This window comes from Juglans regia, unplaced genomic scaffold (genome assembly GCF_001411555.2).
Source record: "Juglans regia cultivar Chandler unplaced genomic scaffold, Walnut 2.0 Scaffold_23, whole genome shotgun sequence".
Classification (NCBI taxonomy): Eukaryota; Viridiplantae; Streptophyta; class Magnoliopsida; order Fagales; family Juglandaceae; genus Juglans; species Juglans regia.
The window spans coordinates 1-21550 of NW_023354173.1; the positions used below are offsets into that span (position 1 = coordinate 1).

General features: G+C 37.9%; 1 protein-coding gene across 1 annotated transcript; it reads left to right on the forward strand.

Moving 5' to 3' along the window:
* The first annotated feature begins 12500 nt into the window (after window positions 1-12500).
* On the forward strand, window positions 12501-18191 carry LOC109020677 (dipeptidyl aminopeptidase BI-like). Its single transcript, XM_035686969.1, has 11 exons — window positions 12501-12906; window positions 12987-13165; window positions 13332-13554; window positions 13669-13810; window positions 13905-14105; window positions 14477-14608; window positions 14740-14868; window positions 16038-16456; window positions 16687-16903; window positions 17242-17432; window positions 17594-18191. The coding sequence occupies exons 1-11, from the start codon at window positions 12563-12565 to the stop codon at window positions 17769-17771; spliced, it is 2355 nt and encodes a 784-aa protein (XP_035542862.1). The 5' UTR covers window positions 12501-12562; the 3' UTR covers window positions 17772-18191.
* Window positions 18192-21550: the final 3359 nt, after the last annotated feature.

A 21550-nucleotide genomic window follows, 5' to 3' on the forward strand; every position in this document is an offset into this window, starting at 1 on the left:
AAAAATGCACACGTGCCATGTGGCACACATTGCTCTAAAGACCAGAGACACCTACATGTGGTATCTTGATAGCGGGTGTTCTCGCCACATGTCGGGTGATAAAAGTCTATTTAAAACAGTTGAGGAGTACAAGTGTGGAACAGTAACATTTGGAGATGGGGGAAAAGCTGATATAATAGGAAGGGGTGAAATTGAAATACCTGGACTACCCGTCTTGAGAGAAGTCCTATTTGTTGATGGATTAAAAGCAAATCTCCTAAGTATAAGCCAAATGTGTGACAATGGTGCAGAAGTCCGGTTTTCAAAAGATATGTGTATTGTTTCAGATAATAATGGAAATTGCATGATGCAGGGAACAAGGACATCTGATAACTGTTATGGCCTTGCCTCTAAACCTCAGTATAGTTGCAATAGTACTAAGAGTGAAACTACTGACCTCTGGCATCAAAGACTTGGACATGTGAATCACAAAAATCTGTCTAAGATTGCCAAGAAAGAGATGGTGATAGGATTGCCTGAGCTGGGTAAAGCAGAGACTCCTGTTTGTGGGTCATGTCAGTTGGGAAAACAAGTTAGAACAGCTCACAAGAACACAACGGCTATCCTGACCGAACGACCATTAGAGTTGCTGCACATTGATCTGATGGGACCCTCTAGAACTGAGAGCTTGGGGGGAAAGAGATACATACTGGTAATGGTAGATGATTTCACTAGATACTCCTGGGTAGAATTTCTGAGAGAAAAAGGTGAAGCTCCTAATGTGATTAGAACTTTGTGCAAGAAACTTCAGAATGAGCAAGGGAAAGCAATAGTCAGAATTAGGAGTGATCATGGAAGAGAGTTTGAAAACTCAAATCTTGAGAGTTTCTGTGATGAAGAAGGTATCAGTCAAGAATTTTCTGCCCCTATCACTCCGCAACAAAATGGAGTGGTCGAAAGAAAAAACAGAGTTATTCAAGAAATGGCACGGGTCATGATTCACAGCAAAAGTGTACCTACTCACTTCTGGGGAGAAGCTGTGAACACAGCATGTCATATTGTGAATAGAGTCTATCCACGACCAAACACTTCCAAAACACCATATGAGATGTGGAAAGGAAAGAAACCTAATGTGAAATACTTCCGGGTGTTTGGAAGTAAATGCTACATTTTGAGAGATAGGGAAAACTTAGCTAAGTTTGACCCTAAGAGTGATGAGGGAATTTTTCTTGGATATTCCAGAAACAGTCGTGCTTATAGGTGTTACAATCTACGCACCCAAACCGTCATGGAATCCATAAATGTGGTGGTGAATGATGCTCCTGGAGAGGAGTTAAACAAGGAAGAGCTAACCCACACACCGAGTGAAATTGGACAAGAAGATTTTGGTACACTGAATCAGAACTTAGAGACCTCTTCAAGTGAAAAAGTGAGTTACCAAAAGGAGCCCTCTTCAAGAGTAAAGTTAAATCATCCTCAGGATAACATCATAGGACACATAGATGAAGGAATGAGGCTGAGGAGGAAAGTGATAAATCAATTGGCTTACTCAAGCTACATCTCACAAATTGAACCAAAGAGAATCGAAGAAGCATCTCACAAATTGAACCAAAGAGAATCGAAGAAGCCTTAAATGATGAGAATTGGTTGAATGCTATGCATGAAGAAATAAACCAATTTGTGAGGAATAATGTGTGGTACTTGGTGCCAAGACCAGAGAATCACAATGTCGTGGGTACTAAGTGGATATTTAAGAATAAGTCGGATGAGAATGGTACAATAGTGAGAAATAAAGAAAGATTGGTTGCTCAAGGGTATGCACAAATGGAAGGAATAGACTTTGACGAGACCTTTGCACCAGTTGCTAGACTTGAATCTATCCGGATATTATTCAGCATTGCATGCCACATGTGTTTTAAGCTGTATCAAATGGATGTCAAGAGTGCATTTCTGAATGGGATCCTCCAAGAAGAAGTGTACGTCGAACAACCGAAAGGTTTTAATGATCCAAAATACCCTAATCATGTCTATAGGTTGAAGAAAGCCTTATATGGTTTGAAACAAGCTCCTAGAGCTTGGTATGAGAGGCTTACTTCATATCTTGAAGATCACAATTTTCTGAGAGGAAATGTTGACAGAACACTGTTTATCAGAAAAGTTGGAGAAGACATAACAGTTGCTCAAATCTATGTAGATGACATTGTATTTGGATCATCGATTGACGCCTTGGCTCTTGAGTTTGCTGAAGAAATGAAAAATGAATTTGAAATGAGCATGGTGGGTGAACTAACCTTCTTCTTAGGACTCCAAGTGAAACAGTTAGATAATGGGTTGTTCATATCTCAATCCAAATATGCAAAGGAATTAATCAAAAAATTTGGATTAGATGGGAAAAGCCATGCCAGAACCCCCATGAGCACGAGTGTTAAGCTTAGTACTGATGGGTCAGGCAAGAATGTTGAGCAATCCTTGTATAGGAGCATAATTGGGAGTCTACTGTATCTCACTGCAAGTAGACCAGACATTGCTTTTAGTGTTGGGGTCTGTGCTAGATTTCAAGCCAATCCTAAGGAATCACATTTAGTAGCTATCAAACGCATACTTCGCTATGTAAATGAGACAGTCAATTATGGGATCTGGTATTCTAGAGACTCTAATACTGAGCTTGCAGGCTATTCCGATGCTGACTGGGCAGGTAATGCAGATGATAGGAAAAGTACTTCTGGTGGGTGTTTCTATGTCGGCACAAACCTTGTTGCCTGGATGAGCAAGAAGCAAAACTCCATATCGCTATCCACGGCTGAGGCTGAATATATTGCTGCAGGCAGCTGTTGCACGCAATTGTTGTGGATGAAGCAAATGTTGTGTGACTATGGCATTACTCAAGGTATGATGAGCATTTATTGTGACAATACTAGTGCCATAAACATTTCAAAAAATCCTGTCCAACACTCTAGGACCAAGCACATTGACATTAGACATCATCTTATTCGAGAGCTGGTAGAAACACGTGTTGTGACTCTTGAGTACATTCCCACCGAACACCAACTAGCCGACCTTTTCACTAAACCTTTGGATGGGCTTCGGTTTGAATTACTTAGAAAGGCTATTGGTATCTGTGCATTGACCTGAGGGTTGAAACATGCATAACATGCATTGCATGCATTACATGCATTTTTTTTCTTCTTTCTTTTATTTTTGTTATTTTGTGATTATTCATCGTCTTATTCCTTTTTGGGTAATACTGCCTTTACATGCACTCCATGGTTGTGATTTTTAGTTATTGGTGCTGTTAATTCTAAAAATCTAGGTGCATGTGTCTTTTGAGAATTGTATCATATATCTATGGCTTACAAAGGTTTGAAACATGAGTATCAGTTGTAATCTGTGACTAGCTTCACACACTTCACTCCACGCTTAGTCAATCGACGTTTCACCACCGTGAGTTCTTGGGGAGGCAATCAAAAGTGTTAGGAAACTCTACCTACACACAGAATTGACCACGGGCTAGACAACCTCATTATTGTTCCCTTGCACAAAGAAAAAGAAAAAGGGATGTTGTTGCATATTTAAAAAAAAAAAAAGAGGATAAAAGAAAAGGGTAAACAAGTATCCTGACATTGATACAGATAATCAAACAGAAGCATCTAGGTGCTAGCAGCATTGGGTTTGACTTTCTGCATCATGGAAGAGTTTCTCAAACACTTATGGTTTCTTGTACAGCCCAACCCCACTCACACCTTTTGGTTGAAATTTCTTGATTAAGCAAGGAATTTGTCAACACGGCTGTTTTGATTACTTGTGATACTTTGTTTTTATTACCTGCGTGTTTTATAATGACATGATGCCTTTCTACATTTGATGTGTGTGAATGATTTAAAAATTAACCTCATTAATAGTTGGATCACACTGATTTTTTTTTAAAGGCAGAAAAGTAAAATTGTGGGAAGCCGCTCGAGCGAACTTAAAAGCCGCTCGAGCGAAAGTGTTTTAAAATGCCCCGCGCCCCTCTTTTTCCCCAGCCTGCTTCTTTCTCTCTGCGCCGTTTCTTCTTCCCCTTCTTGCGCGACATCTCTCTCTTCTCACCGTGTGTTTTCATTTGATTTCTCTCAAGAAATCCCATTATAATCACGGTAAGTCTCTAATCTTTGATTCTCTCCAATCATTTTCGGTTTTTATCTTGAATTTCTTCATGCATTTTCCATATACATGCATTTCGGAATTTAGGGCTTTTGATTTGGGGATTCCGAAATGGAGCATTCTTGGTGATTTGTTTGGTGTTTGAATGGACCTCTTGGTTGTCCATTCCTATTCTCTTTGTATTTAGGAGGTTCTTAGAACCCCCAAGGGGTTTTTCATTTGGTTTGTACTTGGATGCACTCCAAGTGCTCGGTAAAATGCTTCAATGAAGTTTAATTTCTTATTTTCATCATGCATTGATACTACATTATCCCCATGGTCATGTTTGTCTATTCTAGTGTTGGGATAGTGTTTGGCATTGAGACTTGGGACCTCCATTGGGTTTAAAACCCAATCTTGGCTTAATTGAGTTTGAAGTGCTCAAAAATGCAAAATGGTTGTTATATTGTGTTAGTGGGCATGTGCATTGTGCATTATGCATTTTGACATTGTTTTAGCAACATTGCATAAGTTTGGCTTGGTTCACAATTAGGCATGTGCATTCATCAAGCATTGGGCATTTCACACTACCTTTAGCCTTGTCTAACGGTCATTGATTTTGTCCAGCATCTATCATGTCTCGAAGGGTTCGTTCACGCCAAAATCCTCCAGCCCCCGCTCAAGCACATTTTCGCAATCCTCATGCAAGAGAACTCTACACTCAAAATTTTTCCACCCGTTCTCTTATTGTTGAGCGGGAAGTTCTCCTTGGTGAGCTTTCTGAGACGGTAATTCCTCGCATTTTTGAGTCTCGCCAGTGGCTCGCCTTGACCACTGGTCATCCCACTCCTTCTGTGGAGTTGGTTAAGGAGTTCTACTCCAATATTGATGCCATCGCTGATGATGGCTCTTTTGAAGTCAGTCTCCGGAACATTGTTTTCCGGGTGACTCCGGGCATGGTTGCGGACTTGCTACATGCCCCGCGAGTGGCAAACCCCACTTATCCATATACACGGACTTCTCCTCCAAGTCCGACTGTCATTGTTCAATGTTTAATCGGTCATTTTTCGAGTTGGGATGGTAAGACACCCATTCTCACCTCTCGTTTTTCACCCGAGTTTCTCATTCTCAGTAGGATAGTCCTTACAAACCTTTATCCTACTGGTCATCAGAGTGATGTCGGTCCTGACCGCGCCACTCTTTTGTATGCATTGATAAATGATGTCTCCATTGATCTGGGGAGTCATCTGTGTCGGGTCATGCTTGAGGCGTTTAATTCCCCGAAACTACGGACTGGCTTGCCTCTCGCCTGCCTCATTACTAGGTTAGCCCTCTCTCAGACTGTTATGCTTCGTCCTAATGAGCCTAGAGTTCCTCTTAAGGCTCCCATTGGGCGTAGGACCATGCAGTTGAGTCGTGCTCACATTACCCCTCACCCACTGGATGTTGAGCATCCTCCTGCATCTTCCTCTCAGCCATCCACATCTCAGCCTTCGACTTCTCAGCCATCTAGTTCACAGCCTCAGGGCCCGGCAGCGGGATCAGTCGATCCCAGCCTTCAGCAGGTTCTTGAGTACCTTGCCCGGCTTGAAGCTCGGTTTGAAGCCCGATTTGATCATCTTGATGCCAAAGTTGACAGCTTTCAGCAGCTTGTGACTAAACGCTTCGACGATATTGAGGAGCAGCTTGATGAAGAAGATGGCAGTCAATCTGGTGGGGACAGTTGACACCCTTGGAGTTTGTGACAAAAAGGGGGAGTATAGATCAAGGGGGAGTATACATTTAGGGGGAGTAGCAAGAAAGCTGTTGGGGCAGCTTTGTTTTGTTTTGTGGAGGAGCAGCTATTTTTATTTGTATCACATGCTGCTCATGCTACTATTGTTTGTCTAAATTGAAAAACAATGTATGTTTTAATTATTAATGAAAAGTCTTTTCTGAGAACTGTGCTACAAGTGTTTATGCTTATGAGATTATTTCTTGCATATTGTTATTGGTACGTTTAACCGTTTGTTAAGTTTGCAGAAATATCTCAATGTGCTCAAGACTTTTTGCCTAAATAATGGGAATCCTGATTTGGGTGTGTTAGGATTAAGTCCTATGTATAGGTTAGAGGTTTTGTCACAGAAATGCCAAAGGGGGAGATTGTTGAGGGAAAAATGTGTTCAATTGGCATATTCTTGTGAAAACCTATGTAAAGTTGAGTTGTAACAAGTGTTGATGCATTAGTACATGAAAAATATTGAAGTGTGCTCAACATGGCTCGACTGGCGCTCGACTGGCGCTCGAGCGGAACCTTCCAGAGAGGTTCGCTCGATGGCGCTCGACATGGCGCTCGAGCGGAACCAAGACAGAGTGGTTCGCTCGAGGTGAGCTTGACGTAACGCTCGAGCTGAACCCATCCAGAGTGGTTCGCTCGATGTGCGCTCGACTTGGCGCTCGAGCGGAACCAAGACAGAGCGGTTCGCTCGAGGTGAGCTTGACGTGGCGCTCGAGCAGAACTCATCCAGAGTGGTTCGCTCGATGTGCGCTCGACGTGGCGCTCGAGCGGAACCCATCCAGAGACATCCAGAGACGCTCGCTCGACACCTCGCTCGAGCGGTTTCAGAAGATAACGTGCGCTCGACCTTCGCTCGACACCTCGCTCGAGCCAATGTTCAAAGACAACCTAAAATTCATGTTTTGGGCGCCGTGACTTGCTGGGACTATAAATATAACAGATCATTTCTGTTGTGTGGTGTGGAAAAACAGAGCAAAACCTTAAGTGTTTCAAGAGCCAAAGAGAGAAACCTATTCCTCACCTTGTGAATCTCTTTTGGACAAACACTAATCCACCACACCACTCTCAAAATCAAACCTCTTTCAAAGTCCATTGAAGTGGACGTTTTGTTGGCCGGAAGGTTTCCGGAGCTGCTGTTGATGCAGAGATCGAGAGGTTCTCGTGGAAAGCTATAGAAGGTCGGAGTTCCGACACTACATGCGTGTAGAGATCGAGTGGGTCACTCGTGATGTTGCAAGCCAAGTTTAGGAACTACAAAGGTTTTGTGAGTGTCACTAAATTGGTTGTAATGAACTTTTTCTATAGTGGATTTTAGGTGGTGCCTTACACCCGGAGTGGTTTTAGAATTTGAAGAAGTTCTTCAAATGAGTTTCCACTTCGTGACCAAAATCATTGTGTTAATTATTCTTGTTCATTGATTAACTGTTTATTTGTTTCTGTTATTGAAAAGACCACAAAAATTGGAATACACCTATTCACCCCCCCTCTAGGTGTAGTGATTGGTAGAACCACTGCTTTTTCAAAATTAACTGTAATATTATATAAGATTCCAGACCTTCAAACTCTTGCTTGGCCGGATGCAGATAGCCTTGTGCTTTTAGCTTCTTCTGCTTTACCTCTTTAGATTGAGTGCGGTTTGGTGTAGAAGAGTGAGGAACCCATTTAGGTAGATTGGAGATTTTCTCAGTTTTAGCACTTGGATTCGTTCTCTTCATCTTTTGAGGCCTTGGATCGCATGGCAACTTCTCCCTTCTTTTGTATGTTCTAAAGTTATCTAATATCTCCATAGAACTATCATTTTCAGTTTCTTCCTTTGGTGAAACTTGGAGTTTTTCACCAAACTTTCCCCCCTTAATTTGGGAGCTGTGGGTGGGATAATCTATTTCAGTTGCACTCATATCAAATATGAGTATATGAAAGCGAGAATTTCCTTCATATCTGAAAACTAGAAAGTGTCCCGGCTTCACAGAGTAGTACTCCATGAACTCTTGCCAACCCTTCTGTAACCAGATTTCACCATCAAATCTCGTCAATTCTAGTTTCCATTCTGCACCATTTGGAAGATTAAGAAATGCTAGGTTTGACAACCCTTCTCCATGTTTCCTTACAAACCTTCTCGGAATCATCTGTAAAGAATCTATGGTTAAGTTTACAATAAATAAAAAAATGCAGCAGAACACATCAAACACGTACACACAGTTCTTGTCATGCATTTGAAACCCTTAAATTTGGGTTGACACTTGAGACTTTCTTACTTTTACTGTCACTTGATAGAAAACACTTTGTTTCTTTAGAGGCCAACAAACTGAACTACTCTAAAGTTAGAAACTGAACTGAAGCGAATAAAAGGATTTTCCTTGTTTATTTTGTAGTAAACAGGAAATAGTTTAGAGTAAGTTCAGCCAGTACTAGTTGTTATGACAGTGACAGTTTATAACTTTCGAAGTTTAAGAACCTAATGGCGTTAGACTCGCTCTGCTCTCCGTGTGTTCAGCATCTTACAGCCAAACCAAAAGAAACAGTACTTTATTTGATTATTTTTCACAAAACAGCAGTGTCAAATTCTTGAATCAGATGAATAGAAATGAATATGCTTACAAGCTTCCCATGTCGTAGAGAATCAGCTAGAATTATCTTGAAAAAATGTGGAGCTTTCACCTCAACTCCCGGACTTTGATCGTCTCTCTGGCCTTGAGAAGCCATAGTTAAACCTGAAGTTTTCCCAAGTAAGGATCAGAGTAAGTGTGAAAACATGAGCTTCTATTAACAGTGCCAACATGCTGGGTCGTTGTGCTCAATAATACAGAGATTTATTGTTATCTCATTGGTAAAGATGTGAATTCTGACACAAATCAGCTCACAATTACTTTCTAGCTTCTTTACTTGGTAAAGGTATTTGTTTTAACTTGCTTCAGATGGGGAATAAATAGAAGGGTCAGAGTTCATCGAAGGCTGATGAAGAGCTATTAAGCCAATTGCAGAGAGAAAGTCTGCTTTTGCCTGACATCTTGTAAGATATACATGAAGGGTTGAAAAACATTTCCTTACTGTTTACGTTTTCTGTTATGAATTCAGGCATTCATTTCTCACCAGATCATCTCATGTAACACCTGGATGCAGAAAGTGTCCCCCATTAGCAGAGTTTCCCGTTTCAAAAAATTCGTATACTCAATGCACGGGGTTTTACACCTTCCAATAGTCTAGGACTCTAGAGAAAGGATTAGACCGTTGAAGTTCAGGGAAAATGGATGACAGATTGGAGGAGTCAAGGAGTCGAGAGTGAGGATTAGAATCCAGTTTTCGGGTTGTTCAAGATCAAATTGACATTTTTATGATATCAGGGATTGAGTTTTCATTATGAGAATGACTTGCCAAGTTTCCCAACAAAAACAAAAACAAATGGAGTACTTTGAATGAAGCCAAAAATGATAGAAATTCAAATAAAATAGAAAATGAGAAAATGGGGAAGAGGGGGAGAGGAGAGGAGAGAGAGAGAAAAGATTTTGAGGGGCTCTACAATCTAATCTTTACTGTTGTGATTAAATTCAAAACATAAATTCATATTTGCATAAAATAGAGAATGAGAAAATGCAGAAGGGGAGGAGAGGAGAACGAGGGAGAAAGATTTCAAGGGCTACATCTTACTATTGTGATTAAATGCAAAACATCTTTACTTTAGAGTTGCTGATAAAAACATGCTTAGATCAATCCCATCTGATAAACATACAACAAAGCCAAGTGATAAACATGCTTAGGAGTACTTTGTGGATTGTTCTTCTCTATTTATTTTCTTCTAGACGCAGAATAGTACTGTGATTTTCTCAAGTAATGATCCCTTACCCTTCTTATTTATTTTTCCCTTGCCATTTAATTTAATCCACTCCGTAGGTTTAAATCAAGGTTTTATTATATATTTACATCCTTTTTTAAAACTGTTCATCTGAACTGGATTTTTTCTCAGCCCAGTCCGTAACCCAGAAACCGGATTCCAGTTCCAGGACTAGAATCCAGGTTGCAGAACTTGTGTTCACCCAGTCCGGATACCGGGTTTTAAACTCAGAACCTTTTTTTTTTTTTAAAGTTTGAATGTTTTGATTTCTCACTCTACCTCTGCACACCTATTTCTCGTCTCATCCAAGTTGCAGAATAAGTCATCTTCAAACTGGCCAGGAAAATATCAAGTAGCCGACAAATACGCCAACTTGGGAATTGAATGTAGAACCAGATTTAAAGTCTGTGGTGCAAATACATAAATTATCTGGATAATAACAGTAAAACCCAGAAGAAGTTTCTTAAAAAACACTTAAACAAAGACCTTGACACAGTAAATTTGTTGAAACTTCGCGAAGTTTAATGAGTTTGGTCATGGTTAATATATTCAATTCCCTTGATGATCTCATAGTTATTGAGCTTAGGTTGATTTCTTCCAAATGTTCTGATTGGTATGCTTTCTAACTAAATACAGCATATGGATTATACTCAATAAAAAAATAAGCAAGTGATCAACATTCAAGTTAAATTTTAAAAAAAAAAAAAACCAAACCGGCTCAGGTTTAACCCGGTTCGAGTTTCAGTCTAGGTATACCCAGATTTCCAAACTAGAACTTGGATGATCAGTCATATCTTTTGTTCCAGAAAAAATAAAAGGAGAAGGAAAGGAAATGATCGGTCCCATATAAGAAAGAAAGTTTAGCCTATTTGCATCCATAGTTTCTAAAATTAGTAGAAAGAGCAAAAATATTGAAATCATATACGATAAGTGAATAAATCTATTTGTAAAAGTTTAGACTGTGTACGCCTAAAGTCATTGATATAGAAACATGTCACATTTAATAATTTATAGTATTAAAAAGTATTTAAATTTTTTTCACCTTTTTTTTTAAATTATAATAGCCCCTTGAAAGCATCAAAACTCCGAAAAGGCTTATATATAATATAAGGGTGGTGTTAGGGTCACCGAGAGCCCTACCCATTTTTTGTACTATGGATTGTAAGTTTTTTTCAAACATTTTTTAAAACCTTCTAAATATTTTTAAAAAAAAATCACAAACGTATTTTAAAACACTTCCTTAACAATTAAGAAAAAAAAAAACAATCGATCTCCTTTTTTGGTAGCTACTCTCGATGAGAGTGGCATTTTTCACAATAAGTTCTGTTGTACATCAACTACTATTTTATCTCACATCTCACTCTTTTTGTTTTTTTCAACTTTATGTCAAACTCATCACCATCACCTTCAACATCTCTCTCCGACCCCTCTCTCTTTCCCTCCTCAAGCTCTCATCAACCTCTCTCTCTCTCCTCAAGCACTCTCTCTCTCTCTCTCTCGTCAAGCTTTTCTCGACCTCTCTCTCTTCAAGTTCTCCTCAAGTTTTGAGGTGTGGGAAGAGAAAAAAATAAATAAATAAATAAAAAATCAAACCCCACAAGTCAAGTGTGGGGTTTGAGATCAACAACAGTTGTATAAAGTTTTTCTTTCCACAATATAATTTCATTTGAAGAGAAGTTGTCTCGAATTATAGTTTGAGTAATGAAAATCTCACAAGGAGTCTTTCACAGGAAATCCACAGTATAAAATTTTGCATTGTCCCATAAATTTTCCTTAAATGTATTAGCACCCTTATAGTTGTGAATAGTAGTGAGATTTGTGAGTTAAAGTTGCTGAATAGTAATGAATAGTAGTGAGATGAGTTGAGATGAGCTGAGATGAGCTGAGATGACTTGCGAATCCAAACAAGCCCTTAGGGTCGTGCTATTATATGACCAGTTCTTATTGTTGGGTTTAATCATTAATTTATTCTTTTTTTTAATATTTTTTTAAATATTTAAAAAAAATAAAAATTTATTTGTGATAATTTTTTAAATATTTTTTAAAAAATATACTAGCAGTCAAATCCCCGAGGCAAACTAGCAATTTTTTAAACAGTACAAATTGTAGATCAACCTTCACGACATTTTTATATGTTAGAGCATTCTCATTGGATTAACTAAAAGCTAAATCCAATGAGAATTTACCTATTAGATGGATAAATTGCTTACATTGAATTAGCTATATTCCAAATATTTGAAATATAGCTACAGTAATATCCAAACTAATTTCTAAATTTAGAACACACTATTCATTCATCAAATCTTTTTTATATTATTTCTTTCTCTCTCCTTTTAATATTAATTATTTCTCTCTCCATTTTAAATGACAATTGAAAAAATATAATTAGAATACAATTACAAATTAATATATAATATTATAAATAGTAAAATATGATAAAATAAAATAAATTCATAATTAAAAAAATTATTAATTACTCATTACTATATAATGAATAAATGGATAATTCAATTTGGAGATTTGATGTGAATAGTCAAAATTAAATTCATCTTATATTATTTTATTGTTATATAATGAAAAAATGATTATTCCAATGTGAAGATTTATATAAATGGATTAGCTAAAAATTAAATTCATCTTATATTTATAAAAAATGTACTTTAATTTAGCTATTCCAATGAGAGTGCTCTTAATCAAAAATAAAAATACATTATGGAGCTTTGACTTAAATAGCCCACGAACCAGAATAAAAAATAAAAAACAGGCCGTGAACAATGGGCTTTGTGGTAGTGGACTCTTAAACCCTAATAGGGGTTAAGGAATTTCCCAATTCCTACCCTGGAACCTCAACCCCAGCCATGCGCCACCTCTTGACCCCACTCCGGTGCCGCCGGCTATTCCTACTCCGGTCGGCCCGCTTCAAAGTTCCGACCGCACCGGCTCCACCGACGCCTCCCAAACCCCCGAGGAAACCACAGAGCTTCACTTTCCACGACTCGACCTGGGAGGACCCGTACAGCTGGATGTCGAGCCTGAGCGACAAGGTGGCCATGCGTCACATGGACGTGTATATGGAGCAGGAAGAGAAGTACACAGAGGCAGTCATGTCCGGGACCGAGCGCCTCCAGTCCAAGCTCCAGTCCGAGATGTCTTCTCGCTTGGCCTTCGAACTCTCCACCCCTCCTCTCCGCTGGGGCCCTTGGTACGCCTGTGAGTATGGTCAATCAATTCTCAATAATCTCAAGAATGTGTTGTCGGTATAACACATCTGTCGCCGCGCAGGATATACTATCGGCGAATAGAAGAAGGAAAACAGTATCCAGTTCTATGTCGGAGATTGGCGAGCTTAAATGAGGAATTCATTTCTCACAAATCTCCATCAGCTGGATTTGATTTTACCTCGGGGAAAAGAATTGAGCAGAAGCTGCTTGATTACAATCTGGAAGCCGAGAGATTTGGAGGTACTGCCCTTTTTCTTTTCTATGTAATAATTAGTTTTCTATTGGAAATTAATAAACTTTAGCCTAATTGTGAATTTTTAAAAGTACAATAAAATAAAAAATAGCAAAACGACTGGGAATTTTTTAATGTCAAAGTCGATGGTTATTGAGTCTCAGTTACTAACAGGTTATGCTTATGAAGAATTATCGGAAGTGTCTCCGGATCATCGATTTCTTGCATATACTATGTATGATAAGGACAATGACTACTTCAAGTTGTCTGTAAGGAATTTGAATTCTGGTTCGTTATGTAGTAAACCTCAAGCTGGACGTGTTTCGAATTTGGCATGGGCTAAGGATGGGCAGGCATTGCTCTATGTCCTTACAGATAACAATAAGAGGCCATACCGGTGGGTGGCTTTTAGAATTTATAATGATTCCGTTTCAATCATTTTTCTATATGCTTTGTTGGTTGCCCTTTGGGTTTAACATAATGGAGATGGCATTCTTTCTCTTTGGATCAGGATATACTGTAGCATGATTGGATCAACTGATGAAGATGTGTTGCTTCTGGAAGAATCAGATGATAATGTTCATGTAAACATAAGACATACAAAGGATTTCCAATTTGTGACTGTAAATACATTCTCTATTACTTCTTCCAAGGTATCACTATGCAATACACTTTCATGGCAAGCTAAGAATCTTTTATTGCATTGATTAATGATGAAGTGATATAATGATGGAGATCATATTTTAGGTATTTGTGATAAATGCAGCTGATCCATTGTCTGGCATGACATTAGTTTGGGAGTGTGAAGGTCTATCCCACTGCATAGTTGAGCATCATCAAGGGTGCCTTTATTTATTTACAGACGCTGCCAAACAGGGCCAATCAGTTGATTATCATTATCTTCTTTGTAGTCCTGTTGATGCTTCTTCCAGTCCAAGAAAATGGGAGGTTGGTGGTCACCCATGTCTATAAAAACAAAAATCCTTCCTTCTTACATATGAAGATTATTGGCTTTCTTTTTATATCTTTATTAAGATACTTTATCTGCTTGAGATATATTGTGGTGTACTGCATTTCTCCTTTGCTTTTTTTTTTTTTTTTTTTAATTCTTTGAATAAATGATGTTGTTAGAAATTTCCCACATTTAAAGATCATTAGCTTTTTATTTTTTTGTTAGAATTTAACAATCATGAGCATTAATTAATTATGTGCTTATGGCTGCTTAGTTTTTTTTTTATGGCTCGTGATTGTTTATGTAGATTCCAGTGATGACAAATATTTAATATATTGTTTACTACTCGTGGTCTTATTTACTGCAGAACGTATTTAGTGATGACCAAGATTTGATCATTGAAGATGTTGATTTCAGTGACACACACTTGGTTCTTATTACAAGGGAAGGTCGAAAATTCAGAATTTGTTCAATTAGTCTCCCTCTGCCTGTTGGGAAGGTAAGCGCTCAAAATACATATATATTCTGGGTTTGTTTGCATCATGCATTGGCAACAACTGTTTCACCACAGACATGATTATCTCATGCTCTTGACCATTCTTACTCTTATCTTGTTCACTCTCGTGGCAGGGAGCTGTGCATCTCAAAGAACTTAACCCGTATTTCCTCCCTCTTCCTCAACATGTTTCTCAAATTTCACCTGGACCTAATTATGACTACTATTCGTCAACAATGCGATTTACAATCTCATCGCCTGTGGTATGTGAGTAAATATCGTGTTTTTCAGATCATTTGTTTAGGAATCAATATTATCAACTATTTTGATATCATATTTAGCTTAACTGTAATGGCCCACAATTTGCTAATGAATCCTGATGAAAACAAAGTTGAAAGATGTGAATGGAAAATGGAAAATGGATCTTGAAACTTATTATGAGAATGATGTGTTTTCATTATAATATTTGTACACTAGCTGTCCCATGTACCAGGGCTATGCCTAGTTCTTGTCAATAAACTTTTTTTTACCGATCAAAAAAAATATTTGTACACTAGTTCATGGGAAAAAGTTTCTGCAATGGTTCTTAAGGGACCAAATACTATGTTTTTGGATTACTTTTCTTCTTGCTAGGGAATTTTTTCAGGAACGTCAACCCTAGTAGTTGGGGACCCAACCCTCCAACCATGGACCCCACGGTACATAAGGACCAGGGTTAGTGCCATTAAGCCAAAGGGCCATTGTATTACTTACAATTAACCCTCAACCTCAGCCTTGGCAAGACTATGCTCTACCATTAGGCTATTTCCGCCCAATTATCTGAAATGAATTTCTAGAACCATGAATTTATCAACATAAAGTTTGTTAAAAGAACCAAACATTTGTTGGCAATTGAATTATATTGATATATAAATAAATTATAAATTCAGTTACATTTATATATCAAATTATATAATTATTTATATAATTTTGTATTTTCAAATCAAATTGGTCAGCATTGAGTTACCGCCATGGGTGATACATATCTTATACAGGAAAAAATGTTTTTAGCGTCCAGAATTCAGGCTTCTGGCTTTCAAAGTAGGCCCTGCAGATTAATATTTTCCTGTATGACCGAGCAGACTTTGAACATTTTCTGGATCAATTTCACCTGATTGATATTTTTGAAAAAAAAAAACCTGGTGCTTAAATTTCACCTGCTTGATTTCAATTTTGAGTTTCAGCTGCTGAGGCTTTGATGTTAGGTTCATTATACATTGCATACATGCTCCAGCTTGATGAATTACTGAATTCATACCCTTGGGTAACTCACTTGGTAGCTTAATGTTATTTAATTTAAAAGGTAATGGTGATGCGTTGTTTTATTTTTCACATTATTATGAGGTAGTGTGCGCCTCCAATCTAATCACACATGTTCTTAAATTTTTCTCAGATGCCGGATGCAGTGGTCGATTATGACCTCTTAAACAGAAAGTGGAATATCATTCAGCAGCAAAACTTTCTCCATGAAAGAACACGAATATTGTATGGAACAGCCTCTGCTGCAAGCATTGTTGAAAGTGACTCAAATACCAAAAACTCAAACTACAAGAACAAAGTCATGGTTGATGATCATCACATGTGGAACGAACTCTCTGAGTTTTATGCTTGTGAATACTATGATGTCTCTTCTTTCGATGGGGTTGTGGTTCCTCTAACTATTGTTTACTCACGCAAAAACAAGAAAGAGAATCAGTACCCTGGATTACTTCATGTACATGGAGCTTATGGTGAATTACTAGACAAACGATGGCGCAGTGAGTTGAAAAGCCTTCTTGATCGTGGTTGGGTTGTTGCTTATGCTGATGTTAGGTTTGTTTTATTAATTACTAATGACTTGTTTAGCTGGGTTTTTTATTTCTCACAAGGAAATTAGTTATTCTGTGCACTGAGCTGCCTCTTGATTCCTGTGGCTTGTTATCTGTTCAAAGTCCCCCTTTGGATAATAATTGTTTACTTCAGATGCTTGGGATAACTTATGAGTTTGCAGAGCAGTTTTACTACCTATTGCTAACTAGGATGGTCCAAATGATCTGTCCCAGGGGTGGAGGTGGTGGGGGTAAAAAGTGGCATAATGATGGCAGACGTACAAGGAAGGAGAATTCTATTCAAGATTATATCTCCTGTGCAAAATTCCTTATTGACAAAGGGATTGTCCAAGATAACCAGCTTGCTGGTTGGGGATATAGTGCTGGTGGACTTTTGGTTGCTTCAGCCATAAATTGTTGCCCAGATTTATTCCGCGCCGCAATTTTGGAGGTATGCATGAGAGATGAGTCTATCTACATGTCTTTAGAGTCTCACTTGTTCTAGTTGTATAGCATTTTGTCTGTGCATGCTTTGATCAAATGGAGTTCACTGTTCTTATGTATAAGAGGCACTTATTATACTCTCACCATATGAACAAAAGGAGGCTTTTGGAATTGAAGTTCAGCACTTGAATTTAAAGAGTTGTAAGAAGGCAATGTGAATTTCTTGTGTTTGTTTCATAGATGTCCATATGTTTCTAGATATTGGGTATATAAACTTTTCTCAGACCCGGATTCATTTATTGCATTCTACTATGCAAGTCACACCATCTTCTGTATCTGTTTCAGGTCCCATTTCTTGATCCAACCAACACTCTTCTCTATCCCATTTTACCACTTACAGCTGTTGACTACGAAGAATTTGGGTACCCTGGAGATGTTGATGATTTTCATGCCATACAGAAATTTTCTCCTTATGATAATATTCAGAAGGATGCTCTTTATCCGGCTGTTTTGGTTACTTCATCTTTCAATACACGGTAGCATTATGTTTTCCTGCGATATGTTCATTAACTTGTGAAAGCGTGACTTTATGTTTAACTTTTTAAAGCCTTCTACGGTTGGTTTTTTATCTTTGCCTTTTTATTAGCCAATGTACTGAATGTATAGGGCATTTACTATATTTTTGGACATGTTTCAGATTTGGGGTGTGGGAAGCTGCAAAATGGGTAGCACGTGTCCGTGAACTTGCAATCTATGGTCCAAAACGTCCAATACTGCTTAATTTAACGACAGACATAGTGGAGGAAAACAGGTACCTGCAGTGCAAGGAATCAGCACTAGAGACTGCATTTCTTATCAAGGTAATGGAATCTTAGATTTCCTACCACCGAATCTGTTATTGGCAAGACATAAATGCTACCAATGGGGAAGAAACATCTTTTCAGGAATCAAATTTTCAAATCCCAACTGTCCATCAGTTAGTAAACCAGGATCCAATCAAGACCTAAGAGCATGTGTTGTTTATTGAATATTCATTTTTGTTGCTGTAGTGCCATATTAAGCCCACTTTTTTTAGGGGTGTGGAGGATCTGGCCTAACTTGATGGTTCAGTTTGCTTGAACTTCGATTATGGTCCAGACAAAAGGGGTGGTTTTCTATAGTAGGTAAACACCAAAAAAGAAAGAAAAGAGATCGCTAAGTTTGTTATATGTACACTTTCATGTACCTTATTGGTTATAACTGAAATACAAAACAATTTCTTGAAGTTGAAGGTTTTCTTATCTTTTAATCATGTGACGATGACTTCATAAATTACAGAAACTTGATGATCCATTTTTATATGTTTCTATTATGGTATGTATTTTCTGATGACGCTGACAATTATGATCGAAATCTATTAGTTTAATAGCCAACACACTGCATCTTCCATCGGCTTAAGCTTGTCAACGGATAGCTGTCACCAACTACAATGTGAAATCCACTTCTGAAGACATCTTCCTCGCAAAATGGCACATTTTATATGAAATTTCTCTACTTAAAATGTACCATATTGAGATAACAAAAATTAAGATGAAAGAACATCATTTCTTTTTAGATAACCATTCCTACCAAAGAAAAAAGGTATCGGATAAAATCATTGTAGTTGGAAAAGGGTCAAGGTTAGTGCTATGTTCATGCCCTACCAGATTTGACGAGGGGACCCTCTCAAGCTTCCCCAGAACACAGAATTCTCGTATCAAAGGGAAAAAGGAAGAATGATTCCACCTAGCATTGTAGTTCCATGGGAACAAACTCGATGGTTATGGCCCAGTTATGATGACAACAAACGAGAAAATAGATTCCATTCATTTTAAACGAGCCAATGTTTGATTACTTCCACTTTTGCCAGTCGGATAATGCTCTCCGCATTAAGTCAGGAATGTCTATTTCCTGTAAACATCAAAATCATTCTTTCCTGATGGGTGGTGTATACCTGGTCTATACTTTGATTCTTCCTTTTGCTATACCTTCCAAAGAAGAAAGTCGAATCCAACTTTATCACTAGTGCATAAGTTTTGATCTCATTGTCAAGAAAACCACATCTACATTATTAGTCATGTCTCATGTCTTTGGGTCAAAATCCAGTTTAGGCAACTGATCCAGGCAGGAATTTTTTCGATTGTGTTTAGTTAGGATTGAAAGGTTCATTGATAAAGAATTGAGGGTTCTAACTTCTAATTGGAGGAAGATTGCAACTTCACAGTGGAAGGGTTGTGTTTGCAGAGTTCTCAAATCTTTTTCCTGAGAATGAAAAATAGACATGCCATTGAGTGGTACTTTAAACTAACTGCATTTAGATGTTGAGTTCAGTTCAGCTGAGCTCAGTTCTTTATGAATAGTAGTGAGTTGAGTAGTGGAGGAAGTTATGCGAGGCTCATCTAAACTGAGTTTAAAGTGTTTGGATATTAAGATGAGTTTAATACTTTTTATGAAAAATTAGAAAAGGTTGTGGATCTTAAGTATAAAAATGTGTTAAGTTGAAAAAGATTGTGGGTCTCACGTGTAAGGAGGTTTTGAATTGAGATGAGTTTAATAATTTGAGAGTTAGGTATTTAGATGTTAGACTCAGCTTAAAATTAGTTTGAGCTCAGGTAAGTCTTGCAACCGAACGCAGCCTAAAATTGGAAAAATAAGCTCTTTTTCTACAGAAATAAGAAATTTCTTTTAGTGTAGTCCAAAAGCAGAACAATATGTGATGGTCAAATTATGTCCATGTGTTTCAGCTTTAAGTTCCCTGTGACTAACTAACAGGGAAGACAGTTTCTAAAGCGAACTCTACAGGAACCCAAGAGAAGAAGACAGTTTCTGAATCTTCCACTGTGACTGAGAGCCCTCTGAAGAATTTTACATGCAAAAAGCAAGGAATGATCTCATGTCTCAGAACCTTCTTCAACTGTTGGAAGCCCACCCTCTCTGATGAATGTCGGATTAAGAAACTTGACCACAAAAGCCCACAACTTGTAAACGTCCTCAAAGTTAGTTAGAAAGCCTAGAGAAGCTGTAACAACCTCAACCCGAATGAACCCACTCTTTCCTCCATCATGTCGGCCATCCATCTATATACCCACTTTTCTTTTCTGAAAGGTAAAAGTTAACTAACAAGTCTGAAGGCTATATTGAGAAGCATAAAGTCATTTTAATTTGCTGACTCTACTCCTGTACTTCCATGCAATTAGCATTAACTATATTAACTCTTGGAAATTCAGGGTTAAAGGGAAGTGTGCGAGGTTTACATATTTTAAAGACTGTAAATATCATTTTTCAGAATTGATTACACATTTTAAGAACATTTTTAGTCAAATAAGATGGCATTTATATGATTCTCTCATTGTCACTATAATTATAACACTTGCAAGAAGTTCAAAATTTCTGATTTAGTCATCGAATAAAGTCTTGATTAGGACGATCAAATCGTTAAAAGGAATAAAATCTAGAAAATATACTGATTGGGGAATTGAAAAACAATTAAATATAGGAGAATTTTTTTCATAATTATTGGGGAGAGGATCAGGCTCATGGAGGAGCACGGGCAATACCATATATAGTCTATAGACTATTTAAACCCTGCCCATACTCAAACATGATTGATTTCAGATGATTTATGAATAGTAGTAAAAAAATAATAAATAGTAGTGAACTAATAGTAATAAATCGTGATGAAGTAATCTCGTCTGAAACTACTTCATTTACCAAATACAATATAAAAGATATAGTAATGGCCGAATCACCCTCTGGTAAAGTCACCAGGGTGGACTAAGTTGCATCATGACTAGTGAACTATACTTTTTTATCACTGAGGCTTCTTCTAAGTTGTATTGTCTGTAACACATGCCTCCCACGACGAAGAGAAACTAAACTAATTATGTTCCTCAAAGCACACAGAGATGTACCCAACTTTGATCTCTTTTTGTAATCAATCTGTATATACCCTCTTTTCTTTTTGGATGTTTTTCTTTGTTTACCAAAGTTAAGTACTAATCTCACCCAGAAAGTCCTCTTGTTGTGTGGGTAATGGGAGTGGAGTACCTTGGCCATCTTGTTTTTAGAATTTGGGAAAAAGGGCATCCAAAGTTGCAATTATCCCCTCTTGACCTCATGTTTCAAACAACAATGCTGCCGTGTCCATGAATTTTAATTGCAGGATTGCTTGGATTCTCGAGTCAGGGATCCCTTTGTCCCTTGGCCAGCTGATCCACTTCCCGGGGAGGAGGGTTTTTCTTACACTTGAAAGATAATATAAAATACTAGATATTTTCTATAGATATTTTCAATGCCTTTGGAAATCTTTATCATCGAAGAAATCTTTAAAATTAATGTTACGAATTCTCTCCATTTCAAATCAAAAATATATATTATCTATTTTAGCTCAATATATACCATCCATTTCTATTTAAATAGAGAAATATTTTTTCTGCAATTCTTCTAGGCTGTTGTTTATGGCCCAGGTTGGGCTTCTTGATTCTGGGCTCTATTTACGTTTGCGAGTCTAGCCTGTTTGATGTTGCCGAGTGTAACAACTGGGCGCAGCAGGGCCTTCATGATTTCATCACCATTGTTTTATGTCTGTCTGACAAGAGGCAGCACACGGGTTTAATGAGTTTTATACAGCTTCAAA

What these genes read in the sequence shown, in the direction of transcription:
- LOC109020677 (XM_035686969.1), top strand. Translation starts at nt 12,563, where the DNA reads ATGCGCCACCTCTTGACCCCACTCCGGTGCCGCCGGCTATTCCTACTC. An exon ending in CCAGTCCAAGAAAATGGGAG is followed by an intron (nt 14,106 to 14,476) that starts GTTGGTGGTCAC and finishes TATTTACTGCAG; the next exon opens with AACGTATTTAGTGATGACCA. An exon ending in GTTGCTTATGCTGATGTTAG is followed by an intron (nt 16,457 to 16,686) that starts GTTTGTTTTATT and finishes GATCTGTCCCAG; the next exon opens with GGGTGGAGGTGGTGGGGGTA.